This window comes from Cibotium barometz, chromosome 16 (assembly GCF_041138505.1).
Source record: "Cibotium barometz isolate CiBa-2024 chromosome 16, ASM4113850v1, whole genome shotgun sequence".
Lineage (NCBI taxonomy): Eukaryota > Viridiplantae > Streptophyta > Polypodiopsida > Cyatheales > Cibotiaceae > Cibotium > Cibotium barometz.
The window spans coordinates 43323513-43346752 of record NC_141061.1 but is presented as its reverse complement, the minus strand read 5'-3'; the positions used below and the strand labels follow the sequence as shown (position 1 = coordinate 43346752).

Below are 23240 nucleotides of genomic sequence, written 5' to 3'. Positions count from 1 at the left end.
TTAAAAATTGAATTAACAATAATTCAAAAATGATTATCACTAATCATAATTAAAAATATATTTAAAAACTAAATAAAAAATAATTCGCAAATGATTGATCTTCTAATCACTCTCTAAACAAAGATCTAAGCCAAGAGCTTTGATACCAATTGAAATGGAATGATCATAAAACTAAGATTAAAAACAATCATGAATTAATACAAAATTAAAAAAATAATCTTATACAAATAACCATAATGCCTACGTGAGTTAAACTCTCACCAAGAAGATGAAAATAGCCTTCCACGAGTCATGTAATGAAAGCAACGTCGAGATGACCAAATATCATAATATATCCAAAAGATGTCAAAAGATACAATAGTTGTCCATGAGTCCCCTTTTATACTTGAGCCCATAACCATCATCCTAGACCTAATCTAAAGTTGTTGCTTCATTACATTGGCATTAAGCTCAAGGTAAGACCGCTTCATAGATTCCGTCGTCGTCTTACAAGAATTGTGCCTCAATTACATGCCAGTAAAAAATGGCGAAACACTTTACAGTAAGACGAGTGAGTGAAACCATGTTAACCCACAAAGTGGTTAACCATCAATGAAATTACCGCTTCATCTTGTCTACACTCTGAGCTTCAGCCAACAGTAAATCATGCACAATTTCACGCAACTTTGGTTCACATTACAACATTGTAGGTCCCTCCCAACACTCCTAGAGTCGTCTTTAGCTACAATAATACCTTGACGTGATGCAAAACCACCTCCACACTACTACTATATCTTGCAAAATCTTCCTTAGCCACAACACCTCGCATAATACAAAGCAAGCACTAAATTCAACCTTCTGTCGATACAACTGCAACTGTAATTGCTTCTTACTTATCCAAAAAAAAATGTGCAATCCAAAAAATTGTGCAAGATGATTTGCACTTAAAACATGTGAACGAGTCTTTCATCGTGCAATCGAAACAGCAGAATAAGAGTCTCGATGCCAATTAAATAGTTTGTGGGATGGATGTCAAACCCTCGCCCCTTGCAAGCTGCCAAACCTCAACCTACCGTGCACCACCCTGCAACACACAACCACTAGAGCTAGCAACCAACAACAAATGCAAGGGTGAGGTTGCCACCTAATTAACTTGACCACATGGCTTTTGGTCGCAATGGGTGAATGAATGTCTTGATGAACTACTCAACCAACAACAAATGCAAGGGTGAGTGTCTTGATGAACTACTCAACCAACCAACAAATGCAAGGGTGAGTTTGCCAACTAATTAACTTTACCATATGGCTTTTTTATCGTGATGGTTGCAATTCCCAATAGTAGGGTAAATGTCTTGGTGATCTATTCAGCGATAAAGATATAAGCATGCATACAGATTTAAGTGCACCAGCACACTCGCCTTGATGAATGTAAAGTTACAAGGATCTTCCCCGCTTGCTGTTTGAACAATGTAAATTTTCGTGAAAAAGATGATTCATACTGCAATACAGAGAAACAAAGATCACAATGGTTCTGCATGAGCACCTCAAAATTTGACACAAAACACAGTTTCTTTACCACATCACTGTAAGCTCACATATGCCACAAAGCAGCAAAGTATTTAACAAGAGCCCTTAGCAAATGGACCAATTTATAAGCATCAAATCCAAAGCTCTAGCAATAGTAAACAACACTACAACAGATTATGAGCTATCCATTGTACTATCCATGCCGGTTATATTGCCACCCCCAACCTCTTGCTCTTGTCTTGCAGCTCCAAATACAAAGTTGCTTGGACTCGCTAAACCACTGCCTGAACCAAATAAAAGAAGGGACGATGAAGATGAGGATGAAGCTGAAGAATTACAGAATACAGGGGTAGCTCCTGTTGGTGAAGCAGCTGGAAAGCCAAAGCTAAACCCTACACCACTTTCAGTTGGGAACATTGGTGTATGTAGAGTGTTAGATCCAAAAACCTCGGCCTCATATGCTTGCAGCTGTTGACCTATGGCTGCATCAAAGAGCCAAAATTTGCATCGAAACTCTCTCTCCCTCTCTCTCTCTCTCTCTCTCTCACACACACACACACACACACACACACCACTTCCTGAGAGAGACAGGATTGTTTTAGAAAAATGCAGAGGATCTCAAGGGGGCAGCTAAGAATCTCATCACATAGGCTCCACTGAGGCACAGAGGTACATGTGACTGGGAGAACGACAAGCTATGGATATGCTTAATGTGTGCCACCTAGAGACAGCAGTATGCAATTCTGTAGTACCCAACATACTACAGGATTCAAGGGAGATTTAATGTCCTCCTCGCTAAGCCATTGAGTATGAGTACGAGTACGAGGATCAAAGATATGTAGAATAGAGGCAACTTACAGAAATCAAATTGGTTAATGAGAGCTATAACGCTAAACAGCTGAAGCCAACTACAGTCTTAGTGAGTGTTTCCACTATTTAGTAATCACATCATCCAAATCCAGTGTTTGACAAGCCTGTGGCCCCCAGAGTGGCCTGAAGCAGGGCAGGCCGCCTGCTGCCAAGGCACCAGCCATGCAATGGGCAAGGGGCACGTTCACCACCAGAAGGGTGAACAGATCCAAGTGACTCTACAGGTGTAAAGCGGCAACGTTAACAGCCAGGGGCAGACACCTGCCAGCATTATGATGCGAGGGATCCCTTTAATTCATATAGTAGCAGAACCACAGAACTTCGCGGTCAATTTGCACAGGTAAAACTGGGTGCTTGTTGTAAAACACCAACCCACCATGCTTGCCATTATGGCATAGGACGTATAAAACATCCTCACAGGGCACCAAGAACACCTTGGTGCCCTCTGCAATTCCACCTGGATCTTCAAATTAGGTGTGAGATTGACCTCCTGAACATGAAGCCTTTGTTAGTGCACCCTGACAATGGTATCAAAGACGGTTCTTTTTTCACACTGACAATGATATCAAAGAGGCTTCTTTTTTCTACCTGACAAAGTTATTCAAAGTAGGTGCAGTTAACTGATTTTCACCCACAATTTTGTGTTTTGGAGTAAATTAAAATTGCAACACAGTTTTGGAGGTTGTTTTCAGCTTAAGTCCGCAATTCAGTCCCAAATACAGTAATTAAAGGGGCAACATGCCGGTTCACTGCTTCCTATGCAAGTGTTTTTGCTATTAAGCACATCTTTTTATTGGTTTAAGGCGTCATACCACATAACCACCAAGTAGCATGATTTGACATGATAATGCAAATGATTCTTCAGCTGGTGCAGACCCAACAACAACATATGTAGTCGACGAATTAGTGCTTGGCAGAGCAAGTAGAAGGAGATAAGCAAAAGAAAGAGAGGTTCTTTAAACTACTTTGATTGAAAATAGACAAAAACATGAGAAAGGAAGAAAGAGAAATGATGGCAGAAGACTTGATTCTCTCAGCTTACTGGACTGAAAACAAAAAAAGAACATTTACATACAATCTTGCTGGATCTCTAACAACTAAACTGCTACCTAAGCTCCAATAGCATGGTTGTGAACAGAGAAACCCTCTTTAAGTCCTCTCCTTCATGCAGTGGGAAGCCCTGGACTGATCTGCATTGATGGCTATTGTTTGGGCTGAATCTATTACTCTTCAAGGTCTCCAAAAAATAAGCCAACTTGCCAACTTTTGTTAATTTGTGGTACTTGCTTTGATTTGGTGGGCAGCCTCTTGTTGCCTGTTCTGGGCGCCCTGCCTCACACTCATAGTGTCTGTTTTCCTTTATAGATTGGCATGTGTTAATTCATCTTCTGAATTCTAATGCCACATGCTTCTAATGAATGAAGATGATGCATGCAACCTGACACATCTTCCAGACAATTAAAAATTAAGGTTAATAACACACACACATGAACACATGCACACACTCAAAAAGAATCTTCAAGTTTGAAACTACCTGGGGAAAGATTGATAGACTGCCTTCTATCTTTCACCCATTGATAGCTTTGAGCAAGCCGCCATCCTTTATACCGCATTAAATAGGCAATTACAACTGCAGGAGACCTGCAAAACACTCCTTGGTGGTTATATCTTAGAACAAAAAAGACTCCAACACTTAAAAACATTACAAAATTCCCCATTGATATAGTTCAGTACCTGTTTTGTCCCGACATGCAATGTATCAAAATGCGTGCGTTGTCTAACCTGCTTTGTTCTGCATAAAAGATTAAATATTGAAACTTACGCCCAATGTGAGCAGGTTGCTGAGCTTTGTTTCTAAGTACATACTGGTCTATACTCCAAACAAATATGGCAAGAATTTTTCCAAATGTGCAGCAACTATGGTAGCAAGTGCAATTATACATCAAGAAAACCTCAAATCTAGTTGTTGTGGTAAAACAGAGGTGGAGAAAGGCTATTGGGGGACAGCAAACAGGGCCAAAAGAGGGAGGATTAAAGCCACAAGAGAAACAAATAAAATGAGGGGATAAAGTGCAAGGGAAACCTGAATTTAAAATTTTAATGTTTAACAATGCAATGGTCTTTCACATTCTTACGGAACAGGTCACGTGTTGTATATTGTTTGTCTCCAAATCTAAGCTACAGCACATAAAAGTGTAGTTACGTTTGTTCAACTAAGTGCGTGAAGCAAGAACTTCAACAAAACAATCTGTACAATATCAAGACTGTTTGAAACACATTTTCATGCAACTATGATTGCCACCTGCCAAGGTATGATGCACATCACCCATAACTAGAGACACGGGCATGCCAGGCCTCAAAGAGTGTGCCATCTACCATTGAAACACCTTCCCAAGCTTGTGGAGGATTTGTAGCAAGAACTTTGTCTAATAAAATGTTTTAAAAGAGCTTCTTTGCATGAAAACACTTTCACTATGCTGTGACTTCCCAGCATATCTACAGCAAGCAACTTGTAAATATGAAGTGAATGAAAGCAAGGACCTAAGCTGGCATTTTTGGAGGGCATTATTTGAGAAATTTGGGACCAAGTTATAGTTGTCTAGGATTGATGCTCACTGAAGCTCCCGCACTCCCCCCCCTGCTCGCGCTGCCTGCACGCCTTTCCCCTCGCCCACCCACGCGCCCCCCTCCCCCCCCCCCCCGCCTGCCCTTGCTTTTGCACCACCCCTCCGCCTGGATCTCTCGCGCTGAAGCCCGCCCCCATCTTCTCGCCATTGCACCCCCCTCCCCTCTTCAGCGCCCCGTCCCCCCCCCCCTCCGCCAGCCCTCTCTTTCCCCCCTCCTCTCCTTTCACACTGCTCCCCCACCCCAGCAGGTCATCCATGAGGATCATCTCATGGAATGTACAGGGCCTTGGCGGTGCACATTATATACGTTATCGTGGTTGCTTGAGGCAGGAGCTTCAGAGATGCCTGGTTGGGGGCAGTATTGATATTTTGATGATGCAGGAGCACCATTTGGGTGAGAGCAGGATCCGGAGATATGGTTCGGTGATGCCTGGTAGATGGGAAACCTTTTGGTCTGCAGGGTTTGGCCCCTTGGGTGGGCAGGGGGGAGTGTGTGTGGTCATTGCGGATGTATGGCGGCAGGCCATTGTGGATTGCGGGATCATTGTGCCTGGTAGAGCACATATGTCATTCTGAGGACGCATGATGAGCTCTTTGGCGTGCTCAATGTCTATGCGCCCAACCATGCTAGTGCCAGAGCAGAGTTCTGGACCCAGGTTACGGATGCATTGCCAGAGGCCGCACATTGGTGTGTCGGGGGGGACTTCAACATGCTTGAGGACCCGGCCGATAGGGTGGGAGGCAGTCATGTTACAGTGCACGGTACGCAGCTTGCAGCTTGGGAGCGATTTTGCATGACACTGAGGATCACTGATGCATGGCAGCATGAGGCCTTCTCCCGCTCTCAGGACAATCTTAGTTTCTCTCGGTTGGATCGCCGGCAAGGAGGGACTAATCTATCATGGATTGATCGCTTTTATGTGGGCGACAGGTTAGGGGAGCGAGGGGGCTCCGTTGGCCTTCTCGATCGCTGGCACCTCTTTTTCAGACCATGCGCCAGTTATTTTGACACTTGAGGAGAGGACACGGGAGATCAGCTTGCAGTTGAGGATCCCAGAGAGGGTACTTATCGATCCTAGTCTCGCTGAGGACATTGAGAGGATATGGCATGATAATCAGAGCTCTGACCAGGATGCAGCAGGCCAGTGTGCCCAGGGATTCATCAAGCTCAGCTCTTTTTTGCACGCTACAGCCTTGACACGGCTGGGAGAGGCTCGCGAGCGGGAGCGTCGACTGAGACGTATCCTTGCTTCGCTTCAGCGCCTTCAGGAGGAGCAGCCTACATGTGAGTGGGTGGCGTCCTAGCTGAGCCAGGCACGCCAGGAGGTTAGAGAGGCAGAGGAGCAGAGACATGAGTTTTACTATCGCCGCCAGGCCTCTCAGTGGACGCAGCTTAGTGATAAAGTGACTGGGGAGTTTTTTGAGATTACTGGGGCCCCGCCATGCTCGAGCAGGAGTCCACCAGCTTGGGAGGCCGGACGGATCGGTAGCTACTGAGCCCGAGGAGATTAGAGCCATTGCCACTGGGTTCTATAGAGACCTGCTTGCAGCGGAGCCAGCCACTAAGGCTCGGGATGCTTGCAGACAGACTGTGTGGGCCCATGTGCAGAGGAGGGTCACAGATCGTATGCGTACAGTTCAGGGTGAGCCTCTCTCAGAGGTTGAGCTTGCTGAGGCCTTGAGGGCCCTTCCGCGCCATAGTTGCCCAGGGGAGGACGGATTGACGCTTGCCTTTTTTATGCGCTATCAGGACCTTTTGGGGTCAGGCCTCCGCAAGGGCTTTCAGTATGTTTTGGACACTGGGGTGATGCCGCAGAGCTTTTCAGAGGGCTTGATTTTTCTTATCCCCAAGGGGGAAGGAGTATCAGATGATATTCCGCATTGGAGACCTATTACGATCCTCAATACTGTCTACAAGGTCTTAGCAAAGGCCTTGAGTTTGAGGATCCAGCCCTTCCTGGGGGAGTTGATTCATGCTACCCAGACAGGATTCGTCAAGGAGCGTAGTATCCTTGACAACATTTTCACCTTCTGGGAGGCGACGGCCCGAGCTAGATTTCTTGGTGAGGACTTGGTCGTGATGCTTCTCGACTTTGAGAAGGCATACGATAGAGCCGATTGGGGTTTCTTAGAGGGCACTATGCTTCGCCTGGGCTTTGAGCCAGGTTGGATTCGAGGGGTGGCGGCTCTATATTCCACAGCTCGTAGCCAGGTGCTGATTGCAGGAGGACGGGGGCCGAGTTTTGAGTTGACCAGATCAGTCCGTCAAGGAGACCTATTACGATCCTCTCGCCCCGTTTCTTTTCCTCTTCTTTTGTTGAGGCTATGAGCATGTATCTCACGGCAGAGGAGGTTGGTTTGAGAGGACTCCAGCTCCCAGTCCGGGGGGAGGACCTACTCGATGCTGGTTTGCTGATGACACGGGTTTATTTTTGCATGGCCAGAAGGCCAATCTTCAGCGGGCCGAGCAGTCGCTTCAGGTTTTTAGTGCAACTTCGGAAGAATTGATCAATTGGCGCAAGACAGTGGCCTTTTGGATCAGTAGCGCTCCCACTCTGGCATGGAGCCCAGACCCGGGTTTTAGATGGATTCCTCCTGGCACAGCAGTGAGATATTTGGGATGCCAGATTGAACTAGATTTGTCACCTGAGCAGCAGATTGCCCCGCTTCTTCTGAGCATTCAGAGGAATGCTTTTGTATTGAAGTACAGCTCGGCTATCCTTGGCTGGGAGGGTGGTGGTGGCAAATCAGGTGCTTTTAGCGACCATGTGGTACATTACGTCTAGCTGGATCTTCTCGAGCTCTTGCATTAGCCAGGTACAGAGGCTGATCAGGAACTTTCTTTGGTCTGGGCGGGATGGTAAGCCAGCCCGGGCAAAGGTTGCGTGGGCAATTATTACACTTTCGTTGGCCCAGGGAGGCTTAGGCATTATAGATCCAATTGATCAGAAAGGAGCCTTATTGGGGAAGCTTATTGTTCGGAGGCTGCTTCCAGGCGCTGAGCCTTGGAAAGAGCTTCTTTTGCAACGGCTGCAGGCTCGAGCTCCCCCAACAGGGGGCACTTGGGCACCAGAGATATGATGGATCTTCATAGAGATGAGGAGGACAGGCCTCAGTAGAGGATGGGAGGACAGATTTGCCTTGAGCATCCTGAGAGCTTGGGAGTTGCTGAGACCGGGGCTCTCTCAGAGACCTCCTTCTTGTGATGAGGAGCGGGCCAGACAGCCGCTCATTTGGAGCCCATCGGTTCGCACAGAGCAGGGTCATATGCTGGGTTCTTGACCTCGTCTAGCCTGGGGACCATTGGCGGCAGGCCCAGCACGTAGTTTTGGAGACTGGCAGGCCTTCTGCAGTCTCCCAGAGGAGATCCAGGTGGAGAGGCTGAGTCACTTCAGAGGGGGGTTGATTATGAGGGATGACATTCAGGAGGCACTCACAGAGTAGTGGTTCACGCCTCTCGAGCCCGTGGCCCCACGGTGGATGGGAGCCTTTACTCAGTTGGAGATCCTGATTGCTGTCAGAGCTTGCACTGAGGATGGCAGATGCCTCTACTATGAGATCCAGGATGAGGACAGGCTTCAGAGAGTGGAGGTGGAGTGGCCTTTGGTTGCAGAGTGCATCTTTCAGAGGATACGGGTGGTGGCCGCCGCTTCTCGGAAGTGGCATATTGACCCAGACCCTGCAGATGTGGACTCTGATTGGTGCATATGGGCATATGCAACGCGCCCCTTGGCCCGGCTCCAGTGGGACCCAGGCGAGTACGAGTGGCATGATCCTTACGCTTCCCTTGAGGCCACAGAGATCACCTTTTTCCAGTATACTGTTCGGTTGGGCGACATATTTTGACGGCGAGGAGGATGGTCTCTCCAGCTGCATCGGGGCACTAGTGGCTACAGGGACTCTCTCCGGAGTTCCTGGAGGATTTTTGAACCAGGACCTGGGCTAGTCGACAGGCACGCAGGATCTCGACTTTCCAATGGTTGGTCGCCCACAGGGGCTCTGCAGTTGGCACTTGGCTTGTCTGCAGCGGTCTTCCGACGGCCTGCGTCCGATGCGGCCACCCTAGGGAGACACAGAGACATTGCCTATGGGACTGCCCTCAGGCGCAGCAAATTTGGCTGTGGATGCTGCGCATTCTGGCCCCCCTTTCTCCAGAGGGTAGTATATATACGTGGGGTGCCGCTGCTTGGTCAACTTCGTCAGGGCCTGCTATGGGCTATGAGACGGAGCAGGACAGCCAGGCCATCAGATTCATTAGGGGCCAGCCTCGCCTTGTTCCTTCACCGGACTTCTCGTCCGCCGGCTGGACACAGGAGAGGGATATACGATGGGAGCTCCTCAGCAACCTCACCATATGGTTCACCTGGAGGGCCCGGTGCTTCAGGGCCTTTGAGGGGAGACTGGAGCTACCAGCAAAGACTGTTCGGGGGATCTAGCAGGAGTTGATCCACACCCTGCAAGGACAGTATGACCACATCCGGGGCGACTCGGATGAGGCGATCTTGCGGCGCCAGGCCTTTCACACCACTTGGCGCAGCGGGCCCTTCTATACCCTACACGGCGGGGTCCCCCCGTTGGCACTACAGGCCACCTGTTTGGCTTTTCTCCCCTCCTATTGTATGATATAGCCTCTCAGTTCTTTGTACTGATACTTGTACTTTTCAGCAGCTAGGGAGAGTCTCCCTGGCTGCCTTGCTTTGTTCTCTACTCTGTTTTCTTATGAGCAGAGAGGATCTTTTGTAGCCCTACGGGCGTTTTTATATAACTAATGAAAGGATCTTTCCTCGGAAAAAAAAAAAAAGCAAGGACCTAAGCTCTGACATCAAATGACTGCATTTTATTTTTGAGAGAAACAAGAGTGGCCAAAAGATGACTCACTCAAGTCAATAAAAGCACAATAAATACCTAGCTGAAATAATGGAGGAGAAATTTATAATCGGTGCACCTATTGTGCCCACCTTGCCACAAAAGTGGGTAAATATTGGCAAACTTGTGCACCTAAGTTGCTTGTTGCAGTGTTTAATTGCTTGTTGTCACCAGCCAGGACACTTCCCAATATCAACGAGGTCTGGTGGACTCCCAAGACGTCTAAATATTTGGAAAGTACAAGCTTTACGAAAGGGGGAAATCCAATACAAAAGATCAAGTGCTTGAAGCTTGCTCTAGGCACCCAAGATGGTTTCTTGGACACAAAAATGGGCATTGGAGTTGAAGTGTCAAGTGAAAAGCATATATGGCGAGCCCCTGAAGATTTGGGAGAGATCTAGCTTTGAAACATGGTTCTACATGGTGCTCACATATATTTCTAATAGGGTGGAATACAAAGGATCACACTCCTAAATCTAGAAGAGTTACTATTTTTGACAACCCCCAATGGAAATTCCATTCGTGTCATAAGCTAAGTAAATGGGAGGCCTGGCCAAAGCACCTTTGACAGAATGTCTCTGAGTTCAGATATTTTTCAGAGATGAGGTTTATGGGGGGAGCCATCTCCTTGATTGGGACATGAGGCACAACAAGTAGACACTTGTCACTTCAGCTCTACACATTTACTTGCTATTCTAGATCATAAGAGCACCCTAAATCCATAAATTGGAGCCCTCTCTCTTCATTTGAAGTGGCTCTATTCCTGCAACTAGCCTCTACCATGTTGGCTGCTCACATTCTTGTCTACATCACTCTTATGGAGAGTCTCTACACTACTTCACTTTCCTCTACAAAAGGACACTCTACCTCTCTGCTTTTCTATGGTGGAATTTTTGCTGTTTCAAGTGTACGCCGTAGTACTTGATGTACCCACCATTGTACTTGTTGTAACAATCAATGCACTTGCAATACTAACCACAATATTTGTTGTACCAATCAACGAACTACATGTACCAACCATTGTACTTCTTGTACCAATCAATGTACATGTACCAGCCATTGTACTTGTTGTACCAACCATTGTACCTTCTGTTTGAGCGATTGTACTTTCTGTACCAGCACATGTACCTACTGTTCCAGATTCTATATCTTCTGTACTCTATTGGTGCTTCCCCGACCTGTTTTTGGTTGCTTGTAATGTCGCTACCGACTTGCTTATGGAGCCTGGGATGGTGCCCAAGGTTATATTTCACCGGTGTTTTGAATTTACAGTATATGTCAAAGCATTATTTGCTCCAGCTGAGTTTTTTCTCACATATTGCATCTTGAAGACCCGTGGTGATGAGGAAGATTAATAACATCATGGGAAGAGGTGATTTATACACATTCATGGTATTTTGGGGCTTCTTTTGATGGGCCCATGTGTATGGTCAAGTGATGGTTGTATGTCGTATGGGGGAGTAAGGTCCTCAAAGCTTGGGCATGATATTTTTGTCCTTGGGTAATAAAATACTCCAAAAAGAGGGGGGATGAAGAAGGGGGGGGGGGGTGTCGCCCATTCCAGCCTATATGTGGTGTTAGATGTGCACATTTCTCTTTTACAGTTATGTGGAATTATTAAGTGGCATATGATTTAAGTGTTTAATTGCATTAATGGTGAAGTGTTTTGTGAAAGCCCTTTTGCCCACACGGAATTCCACTTGTTGTCAATCCTTGGGTTCTCATGACTGATTACTTCAAACGTGTTTTGAAAAAGTATATGGCCACCCTAAAGTGCAGGTGGACCTGGTCAGCTGCATACTACCTGTAACAATTGTTATCTTCTCTAGTAGGTATGCAGACCCTAAACACTAACTTCAACACTTGGTAGGTTATTAGACGATTCTTCTCAAGGGAAAAAACCTAGTTACATCAATGGCCTAGGTTCTTTTTTCTACCCAACCATAGAATGTCCTATTCTTCATGCACAACTCTTCTCAAGCAGCCCCCAACTGGCATTTCCACGAATTCGGCTTCTTTCATGTGCTAGACACCACACACCTTGCCCCCGATGTCTTGACATGTGGCCAATTAATGCCTCTAAGGTGTAAACCCCTTTGGGCTTTCACCTTAATCATTTAATTAATTCCTCTAGGCATCCCTTTAGGCCTTTCTAATACACATTGGCCACCCCAAGCATTGCATAAGCCCTCTAGCCTCCCAATTACACACCTGCCCCTAAGGAAATCCCGTCATTACAAAGCACTACACCTAAGGAAATCCCATCATTACAAGGCATATGACACTTCCTCCTCCTAAGAAATTTTTATGTCCTCAAAAATAATATTAGGGAACCTCTTCATTTCATTGCTTACCTTTTCCCAAGTTGAGCTTGTATGTTCACATACACTTAAAAGTGGGAACCCACTTAGGGGCCAAGGTGGGGAGCCACACTTGTGTGTGTGTGGGGGTGGGTGCATGGTCACCTACCCACACCACCATGGAACTGGCCGCCCACATGCAAACGTGGGGAGCCAGCCAAATCAAATAGTTTACTCCCCTCCAACACCCATGAAAAAAGCGACCACCCCTCGTGGAAAAAGCAAGGACCCGCCGATCGTTTCTGCAACCCTTCAGGCGGCTCCTTCTACCATCTCCCAGGCGGCTGCTGAACTGGCTGCGCATGTTCTCCCGAACAGGCTACGCTTCAGCTCCCAGGCAGCTGCACCCTCTGCTGGTGGCTGCGCTGGTTATCCAGTGGGCTGCCCACTACAGCTGCAGACAGGTATTACACCTCTCCACAAGGCGGCTGCTTCACCTCTGTCCAGCAGGCTACGCCTGTCTACTGCAGTCGACTAGGCACCTCCTCTCCTATCAGCAGCCAGGCGGCTGTGTGTGTGTGCACCTCCTGACAGGCAGCAAAACAGGCTACGCTGCCTACCACAGCAGCCGACTGTGTATTCGTCTCCAGCAGCTGTGCTCCTACAGCTAGGCGGCCGGCGGCTGTACTCTGCACATAGGCAGCTACTTCTCCATCTCCAACGGGCTGCTTATCCTCTCCATAGGAGGCTACGCCTCCTCCACCACAGCAGGCAGCCGTGTCCTGCACAGCAGATGGTGGAACTCCTTTGTAGGTGGTTGCACCTCCTTTCCAAAGGCAGTATCTCCCTTCTTCAAGTGGCTACACCTTCAACACAGGCAGCTCCTCCTCCTCTTCGACAGGCTGCTGTGTCTTGGTGTCCTCCACTCGTAGCTGCACACAGGCATACACATCCGGGTATTGGTCTTCCATCTGCAAGCTACAAGTAAGTGAATTTCAGATTTAAGTAAAGAACTTTGTGATAAATCTCATAAGGAATTCTCTCTACGGCAACACCCGTTCGGTGCCGGGTAGTCCAAGCTCTTGGAGAACCACGGTCCAAAGGTGCTGAGATCGGGAGAGCCAGGCGTTAGTACGGGAGCGCCTGTCTGTGCGTGGTCCTGGAACGCTAGTGGGGCACTCTCCGCGGAGTCCAGTGAAGGCACAGGACCGTAGAGACTGGACCGCTCAAGTGGTCGTCTACTTCGAACGTCGACTTCGAGCCTCTTGTTTGGTACTGTATTCATTTGTACATGGACATCATCTGGTTCTTTGAACCCATGGAGCATTGTATTTGTTAAATACTCCCAATAAATATATCATATATTGAGGGGGGGGTCGGCCCGTTCTGGCCCCAGTGCTGGTGTCCATCTATTTCATTTCATTTAATTTCAAATTCCAGTTGTTATTAAGTTGTCCATTTCAAATTGTGATATTAAGTTGTGCTATTACGCGTGTGGGTGTCCAACAGAGTCTATTCCCACTTGACCAGTGTTGCATAGAAACGCGTTTCATACACTTTTGAAACGTACGAAACGTTTCTAAACGTTTCGTACAGTATGAAACGCGTTTCATAAAACATGCAGTTTTTAAAAACCTTAAAAAACGTTTCTTTCCTGGATTCGTACGGCGCATATTATCACGCTTCCCAGTGGCCGTTGCATGCGAGTTCGCCGATTTGCGTGCCATCCTTCTTGTCCTTCCATCGCATCTGTCGACCCCCAGCTCCTTGGTGTCCTTGGGCCTTGTGGAGGTCTTCCAAAGGGGTAAAGTCCTGTTTTGCTTTAAGTTGGTTTTCTCTGCACAACTCACAAAACAGCACACTTTTTTCTCTTCCATCAATATTTATGGCATATCTTCCACGGTGTCACACTTGCAGGGCCAACAATCTGCATTTATCCTCGTCTTGTAGGATGCCTCGAACAGGTGATTCTCTTTGGAACAATGTCACCTTCGAGTCTAGATATGGTGGCTCAGGCTCCGGAAAGTGGAAATGCAACTTTTGTGCTGATAAGCACCATGGCAGTGTCACCAGGTTGAAGGCACATTTCTCACAAACAAAGGGTTTCGGCATTGGGCCATGTAAGCATGTGCCACAAGAAATCTATGATAGCCTCAAGGCTTGGAAGGCCATGCAGCTAGGTATCCCCCTTGAGGATATCTCCAATCTGGGAGAGCCTGAAGCACGTCAAAGTGTCTCCAAGAGGACTCGCAGTATCAGAGAGGAAGATACCAGTGGTGAGGTTGCAGGTGGTGTTGCAGGTGGTTCTAGCTCGGCACCTCGAGCCAAAAGAACTAGTCTTCCAGTGTTCAAGAAAGGACCTGTACAGGCAGGGATGCAAAAGGCTGCCATGAAAGAGGCAACGAGGGAGTTGATGAAGTTGTTTATTCAATGTGGATTATCCTTCCACATTGTCAGGACTCCTCGATGGAAGAAGGCAATGAGAGCTATCTCCCGCATTGGGTGTGAGTGGGATGGCCCCTCCTACGAGACATTGCGCACTACTGAGCTTCGCAAGGAGCAACTGGCTGTGGAGATGGAGATGGAGCCTCTCAAGGCCACTTGGGCAAAGTATGGTTGTACTTTGCTTTGTGATGGATGGACAGATGCGCGAAAGAGAAATGTGTACAACATTCTTGTGTCCTCCTGCAAAGGCACAATGTTCATTCGTGCCATAGATGCATCGGTGCCAGGGATAGTGGTTACAAGGGAGTTCATTATGTCCCACATGCGCCAGGCAATCAATGAAATTGGGCCTGATAACATTGTGCAGGTGATCACGGACAATGGGTCCAATTGTGTATCCATGGGCAGGATGTTAGAGGAGGAGTTCCCCAAGATTGTGTGGACACCTTGTGCAGCACACAGCCTTGACTTGATGATTGAGGATGTGGGAAAGCTTGATTGGGTGAGCCATGTATTTTCAGCTGCATCTACCATGGTGAACTTCGTCACAAAGAGGCCAAAGGTTTTGAGCATGTACAGGGCCAATAGTGATCTTGAGCTTCTAAAGCCCTCCAAAACTCGGTTTGCATATATGTTTATTGTGGTGGAGAGACTAGTGAGAGTGCGACATGGCTTATTACGCACTGTTGTGTGTCGTGAATGGACAGCATGGGAGGACAAGGATGAGCCCAAGTCTATAGCATTCTCTCGTATGGTCATGAGAGATACTTGGTGGCAGGATGCAGAGGGACTTGTGAAGGCACTTCAGCCCATGTATAGTGTCCTTCGGCTCACAGACATGGAGGGAAGTACCATTGGGCTGCTTTATGAGTTCATGGACAGAATTGGTGAAGCTCTCAATGATTTCACTACCTTGTCGCGTGACAGGTGCTCACCCTTGGGCTTTAACTTTAGTCTTTGAGTTATTTTATAAATCTTGATCTCTTATGTGTGTCACATGTTACATGCAGAGTTCAAGATATTAAGGAGATCTGGAATCGGCGTTGGGATTGGTTTCATTGTGCCAGGTAATTCTCCACCTAACAAACCCGCATATCGTGTGAGTGCCGCACAATAAGAAGAGATCATGCAGCAGGTAAATGAGCTTTTAGACAAAGGTTTGGTTCAGTCCAGTTCCTCACCTTATTGCTCTCCTGTACTTCTTGTTCAAAAGAAGGACGGATCATTCCGCATGTGTGTGGACTATAGAACTTTAAACAAGCTTACCATCAAGAACAGATTCCCAATTCCGCGTATTGATGACATTTTGGATAAGCTTGATGGTTCAGCTTGTTTCAGCCGACTTGATTTGAACAGTGGTTATCACCAAATACGAGTGGTGCCACAAGATGTCCATAAAACTGCATTCAAGACAGCCTTTGGATTATATGAATTTTTGGTAATGCCTTTTGGTCTCACCAATGCTCCTGCCACGTTTAATCGTATGATGGATAGGATATTCCGACCCCATCGCAAATTCACAGGAGTATTCTTTGATGATATCTTGGTTTTCTCCAAGAATGGGCAGGAACACAGAACTCATTTGGTCACAGTGTTCCAAGAGTTGCAGAAGCATAAACTTTTCATTAATGCCAAGAAAAGTGAGTTTTTCCTTTCAGAGATTCATTATTTGGGACACATTGTATCCAAGGATGGAGTTACAATGGACCTACAAAGATAGAGACCATTCCGAATTGGCCAGAATTACAAAACGTACATCAAGTACGTAGTTTTCTGGGATTATGTTCGTATTATAGGCGTTTCATAAGGCATTTTGCTATGATAGCCACCCCTCTACATGATCTCACAAAGAAGAAAACCACTTTCAAATGGACTTCAAAAGAACAGGAAGCTTTCTTGCAGCTCAAGCATGCTATCATATGTGGTCCAGTATTGATTGTTCCCGACTTGCACAAGTCATTCGTAGTTGAAAGTGATGCTTGTGGTGATTGTATAGGAGCTGTCCTAAATCAAGAAGGGCATGCAGTTGCATATGAGAGCCGTCGTTTGCATGATGCTGAGCTTCATATGGATATCTATGAGAAAGAGCTCTTGGCTGTAATTCATGCCTTAAAGATATGGAAACATTATCTTCTTGGGGCTGAATTTGTAGTCAAGACATATCATCAAAGCTTGAGATACTTTCTATCTCAAACAAAGCTTTCAGAGAAGCAAATGAGAATGGCAAACTTTCTTTCCATGTTTCATTTTCAGATTGTGCATACTCCAGGAAAGAAAAATGTGGTGGCCGATGCATTATCCAGGAGGCCTTATGTAGCTGCGTCATGGCGACTTATCTGCTATGCGAGAATTGTATCATTTGGATGCTGATTTTTGCCATATATGGACTGATTTGATGGCTGGTCATTCACATGCCTCTTATGTTATCAACGAGGGTTATAGTGGGCTGCCCACTACAGCTACAGCTAGGTATTACACCTCTCCACAAGGCGGCTGCTTCACCTTTGTCTAGCAGGCTACGCCTGTCTACTGCAATCGACTAGGCACCTCCTCTCCTATCAGCAGCCAGGCGGCTGCTTCACCTCTGTCCAGCAGGCTACGCCTATCTACTGCAGTCGACTAGGCACCTCCTCTCCTATCAGCAGCCAGGCGGCTATGTGTGCGCGCGCCTCCTGACAGGCAGCCAAACACGCTACGCTGTCTACCACAACAGCCGACTGTGTATTCGTCTCCAGTAGCTGTGCTCTGCACATAGGCGGCTGCTTCTCCATCTCCAATGGACTGCTTATCCTCTCCATAGGCGGCTAGGCCTCCTTCTCCACAGCAGGCAGCTGTGTCCTGCACAACAGATGGTGGAACTCCTTTGTAGGTGGTTGCGCCTCCTTTCCAAAGGCGGCATCTCTCTTTTTCAAGTGGCTACACCTTCAACACAGGCAGCTCCTCCTCCTCCTCTTCGACAGGCTGCTGTATCTTGGTGTCCTCCACTCGTAGCTGCACACAGGCAGACACATCCGGGTATTGGTCTTCCATCTGCAAGCTACAAGTAAGTGAATTTCAGATTTAAGTAAAGAACTTTGTGATAAATCTGATAAGGAATTCTCTTTGCGGCAACACCCGTTCGGTGCCAGGTAGTCCAAGCTCTTGGAGAACCACGGTCTAAAGGTGCTGAGATCGGGAGAGCCAGGTGTTAGTACGAGAGCGCCTGTTTGTGCGTGGTCCTGGAACACCAGTGGGGCGCTCTCCGCGGAGTCCAGTGAAGGCACAGGACCGTAGAGACTAGACCACTCAAGTGGTCGCTCTACTTCGGACGTCGACTTCGAGCCTCTTGTTTGGTACTGTATTCATTTGTACATGGACATCATCTGGTTCTTTGAACCCATGGAGCATTGTATTTGTTAAATACTCCCAATAAATATATCATCTATTGAGGGGAGGGTTACGGCCCCAGTGCTAGTGTCCATCTATTTCATTTCATTTCATTTCAAATTCCAGTTGTTACTAAGTTGTCCATTTCAAATTGTGATATTAAGTTGTGCTATTACGCGTGTGGGTGCCCAACGGAGTCTATTCCCACTTGACGGGATCGGTTTGAGAGAGAGACAGAGAGAGACCACTGGGGACGATCTCTTGGACTAACGACTAGGACAAGGTCTAGCAAGATGCTCCATCTCCCTCCATATAAAGCATTGGCCTAGGAGACCAAAGTACTCTACTCTCTGCAGAATAGGGGCTCCCCAAAGGCAAAAAAGAGATATGGCATGCGGCACTATCTCCAAAGAGGCTATGCAAATACAGAGGGATGGAATCCCAGCTGCCCGAGAAAAGACCAAAGCGGTGATGGAGGGGGATACATACCATCACTCTCCCGATAGCACCACCTATCACCGAGAGAAGAGGAAGGTATTCCTTCCCAAGGCCTAGGATGCATATTGTCACTGGGAAGCCTCAAGCGCCAGCAGGAAGGTCAAATGATGAATCGCCGTGCTACCACCTCGTAAAGAAGGCACGGGCCATACGCAGTGCGACAGGGCTCAGCTGCATGACTCTGTCCGACGCCGTTGGCGAGTCAATGGCGAGTCAAACTCAACCTGGTAGTAGCCATGCCCAAAAGGATCAATATCAGTAATCTTTCTAGGCGCACCAATGAGGCTAGCCCGTAAAAGATCCCTGAGCTGTCCGCGCCGGACGGCTACCAATAATCTTGCATACCAAAGTGGAGGCCTCTAAGGATGCAACTCTCGAAGCGAGGAGCTGGAAATCCACTTCTGAAAAGGAGAGGCAAGGGACAGCGGCCTCTGTCGGGGATGATGAAGTGCCTTCCATGGAGTCCTCCTAGGGTTGAAGACCAGAAGAGGCCGAAGCTTACCGGAAAGAAATGCTGTCCAAGAACTAAAAACCTGCCTTGAGAAGCACGAGAGAGGAGAGGCGATAAGGGAAAATGAGGAGCAAGAAGCTCGAAAAACAAAAGGACCAGAAAAAAACAAGGGAGTGGCAGACGGGAGGTGGAAAAAAGGGGATGGGGAGGGCCAAGGGCAGCGGGAGGCAAGGGGAGACGGGGGGCAGGGGTCACAGGCAAGAGGAAAGGGAGGGGGTAACGCGCAGGCAAGAGCCAAGAGAGCGGGCTGCCAGCGAAAGGGCACGTAGGTGGAGGGGAGGAGAGGGGGCGATGGGGGGGGGGGGTGGTGGGGGTGGTGGGGGGGATGGCACAAGGGCATAGGGTGATGGCAGCAGGAGGAGGAGACAGTGATGGCGGACAGGGGGGAGGAAAGGCGATGGCCGACAGGGCACAGGGGGGAGGGGGGCAACGGCAAGGGCAAGCAAGGCAGGAGGGGGCAATGGCAAGCAGGGGGGAGGAGAGGTCGATGGATGGCGGGCAGGCGCAGATCAAGGGGGGGAGAGGCTCACAGCTCACTGTTCTGGCCATACTTTAATGAAGTGTGGACTTGCAAAGTAGCACAATGAGCTAAAATACAAATAAGCTTAAACAAAGAGTTTAGGGTCACACCTACCACCTCTCTAGAGCCCACAAGTGAGGTTAGAATACCGATTCACGCGCTTAATTCACAAAAAGGCATCCCCTGTCCATAAACTAGACACACAAATCTTGCAAGCAGTAAAACATTTCATGCAAAAACAGTTCCAAGCATGCAAGTATGCCATGCATAAGAATGTATTGGTCAATCTCCCTTTCATTTAGCTTGTAGAGGTGGTCATTCCCTTACATCCCCAAGCCAACTCGAATACCGTAATATGGATATGGACGTACACCAAAATCCCCAGCCTCTAATATCCAGCCTATGGGCCCTTGGAGTAGACATCAATCTCCTACAGTGAGGTGCCAGTCCGCATGACCCTTGGTGTAGACATAAGTCCCCTACCACAAGATGTCATGTCCACACTATGGAGCCCAACTAGTGACAAGTTGTACACACGCCAGGCAGCTACCTAGGTCCACTATCAACCCCATACAATGAGAGATGGAAGAGGATAGAGCAGAAAGGCCATTGGAGGTTGCATTAGAACGACCAATTACAAACTATCTCCATAGTAAGCATAGAAAGCACCAAAAAAAACCATGTGTGCTAAAATGACTTGCGTTAATTTGTGCTATTCCCATTCACACTTCAATTAGTATAACAGGCAGCCTGCTGCTGCCTGTTTTGAGCGCCCTAAACTACTCTTGTAGCCTCTTTTGTCGCTTTATAGTTTAACGCTCACAACATGTCTACCCCTAACTAGTAGCCCTAGCAAGATGCATACATTAAGTGTTGAAGCAGGTGCATGTGAAATTTCAAGAACACCCTGCCAATTTTGTGCTAGAATGTCCTTGACAGAGCACAAAAGGGCATACTCAACTAAGTCAGTACTATGAGATGGAAATTTGGTATTTTAATGCAAAAACTAATTCAGGGATTGGGAATAGATGGAGAGGGTGTGGGAGCACGTTTCGGAGGAACTAAGGGTCATTGGGAATGGGAGGAGAGGGTGAGGGAGTGGGAGTGGGTTAGGGAGGAAGAGAGGGTGGGGGAAGCCATGAAAGGAGGGCGAGGGCCACACCAGGAAGGGAGGGGGGGGGGGTTTGTTTTTGCAAATGGGTAATAGGCTAAGATATTTTCTCTGTACATTATACAAAGTCCACCCTACACCCTATTACAGAACATGTTAGCAAACAACTACTTCACTTGGACGGGGAGTTACGATCCACTTTCAAGCAACCAAGAGATCTTAAGTTACAGGCCGCAAATTTTATAGCATACATATGTTATCGTCCTGAATAACAAGGGAGCAACCTGCCACAAAGTGATCTCAATTCAAAGTGATACAAACAAAGGTGTGTAAAGAACTCATAGGTAGAAATTCACATACCAATAAACTCCACGCATTCATCAAATGGTAAATTCTGGTCCTCTTTTATGGTTTTATATGTGAAAGAATTCTTGTAAAGATTTTGACACGTTGGCACCGTCTGCACAACAACAAGCATACCACAAAATCTGTAGTTGGACTCAATTCTACATCTTATATTTACTAGAGTTGGGAGAAAGGGGAAAAAAAGGATAATAAAAGAGCCACATTATTTACAGAAATTGTACCTCCAGTTACACATACATACTAAGTCAATTTAAGCCTAGCCCAGCTAGTCTATTGAGGCTATTACAATTGCTGCGTTCCAATTGGATAGCTAGCATTGTGCATATTTATAAAATAAAGAAGCCAAGGAAGGCATGGAAAACCTGGTCCTAGTAAGCATGGTTCTGCACAAAAGCTGACATGGACTTCCATTGATGCCACTTATCTCTGCTCATCTGATGTTAGGGCCTGATGCATGTGACCAAACTAAAGTGGGCTACTGTGGCTACTGCATAGGGGACCATGCATGGCCATACTTGTGGAAAGTAGGGCTCAAGTGCTGTACAGATCTGTACCACAGCTGCATGCAAGTGCTAGTACAGCTATTGCAGGCTGTATGGAAGGCTGCACCCTTGGTGTCGAGGAACACCGCAAACGTAATGGACATGGTTATGGCCCTAAGTTCTTCCTTCTTAAGTTCCAATTGCACATGGGTGAAAAGTGCTGTTACTATTCTCCTTCAAAAACCAAAGAGCCAAAGCAGAAAAAAGTCCAAGAAGAAAACAAAAAGTTCAAATTTCCATCAAATTTGAAAGATAACACTCAAATCTTTAGGTTTTAATTCAACAATTGTGTTGCTTTCAACAATGAAGACTTCTTCGAAAAGTCTAAGTCACGTTATGTGAGTATGCACTTGAAAGACACCACCATTGATGGGTGGATGGCTGCAGCCACCACATGTTTTACGAGGTTTGCTCGTTAATTCACTTGATCAATGGCAAAATGATGCAAATGTCATGCAATGGTGCGTACACACGTCACATGCACCCATGCACAGAGGTGCTACGTGACTGGCTCATCATCCGTGCTACATTTGTACATCAATGGACCTTTTACGGATTTTTTTGTCGTATGCCGTGACCCCATTGTGAGCCCTAGTCCAAGGACATGTCACACATGAGCTATGTAGGTCACATCTAAAGCCTCAGGTGTCAGTATGTGTCACTTAACCCACTTGGAGAACATAGCATTTAGGTCATCTTAGGATAGATGCATGTAGCAAGCATGTAGGTATCATAGGCATTAAGCTAGCCTTAGGGCCAGCCATGGATGGGCTCCCATATGGGATGCCCAAGAGCCACAAAAGGTGCCAGCCATGAGCCCTGGGCATAGTGGCCAGCCCTTGGCACAATTGGCCAGCATGGCCAAGCATAGGAGGGGCATGTCAACCAGCAGACAAAATCCACAGCCACACGAATGAAAGGGCGCTTGCATAAATGCCTTTGTCAGCAGGTCGTAGACATCAATAAACACGCCGACAGCATGTAGGCCAACCGACTAGTGATAGATGATCATATACAAGGCACCTTGTCATGTGCATCCTTTAATCTCCATGCTCATGGACATGATTATCTTTCCTAGCAAGAATATGGGGAGATTTAGAGGCAGATTTGGACCTCATTTTGAGGCCCTACACGTACCCAGAAGTCCCCAGAACTTGCTGAATTCTGAATGAATGAAGTGAGTTATGCAATGGGCTATGGGCTGCTTTTGTATGCATCTTTGCTGCTGGGGGTCGGTCCACATAAGCTGCTGTCGGCCAGCAGGCTGTCCCACAACTTGCCGAAAATAGCATTTAATGCCACTATTGCTGGCCGACTTGACATGTTATGCTGCCCACTTACATTTGATGCTAGCCGACTTATTATATGCTGGCCAACTGGGGACTACATGGGATTACGATGCCTTAACATCATGCCAAGGCAAAGCCCATGCAATGGGCTGGCCCATGTGCACATGCCTATAGGATGGAATGCGCTGGACAACTATAGCTTGGTTCCAAAGTTGTTGAATAATGCTCTCCAAAAATGTGAAGTTCCCTATCAGATGTAATTGCCCTTGGTAGACCACAAATGGGATACCAAAGGCGAAGAAACAAGTGAACGACATCTTCTAGTTTTCAGAGTCAAGGCCCGATCATGCTGCTCTGCAATAACAGAAAACCATCTAAAAAGATAAACACGCTTTCCTATGAGCTCCACAAAAACGGTGGCCC

The 23240-nt window shown here is 47.1% G+C and overlaps 2 protein-coding genes across 2 annotated transcripts in view; one reads left to right on the top strand and one right to left on the bottom strand.

The window, feature by feature from the left end:
- Positions 1-1432: 1432 nt before the first annotated feature.
- The window catches only part of IBR5 (indole-3-butyric acid response 5), a 49766-nt gene continuing 27958 nt past the window's right edge, over positions 1433-23240 (bottom strand). The window contains exons 2-5 of the mRNA XM_086810613.1: positions 20981-21080; positions 4111-4168; positions 3911-4017; positions 1433-1988 (exon numbers count right to left, since the gene is read on the bottom strand). Coding sequence (XP_086666739.1) covers positions 1681-1988; positions 3911-4017; positions 4111-4168; positions 20981-21080 — 573 coding nt within the window. The 3' untranslated portion in view covers positions 1433-1680. The remainder of the gene's footprint in view (positions 1989-3910; positions 4018-4110; positions 4169-20980; positions 21081-23240) is intronic.
- On the top strand, positions 13455-15685 carry LOC147630677 (uncharacterized). Its single transcript, XM_086810061.1, has 4 exons — positions 13455-13973; positions 14087-14567; positions 15108-15541; positions 15625-15685. The coding sequence occupies exons 1-4, from the start codon at positions 13870-13872 to the stop codon at positions 15683-15685; spliced, it is 1080 nt and encodes a 359-aa protein (XP_086666187.1). The 5' UTR covers positions 13455-13869.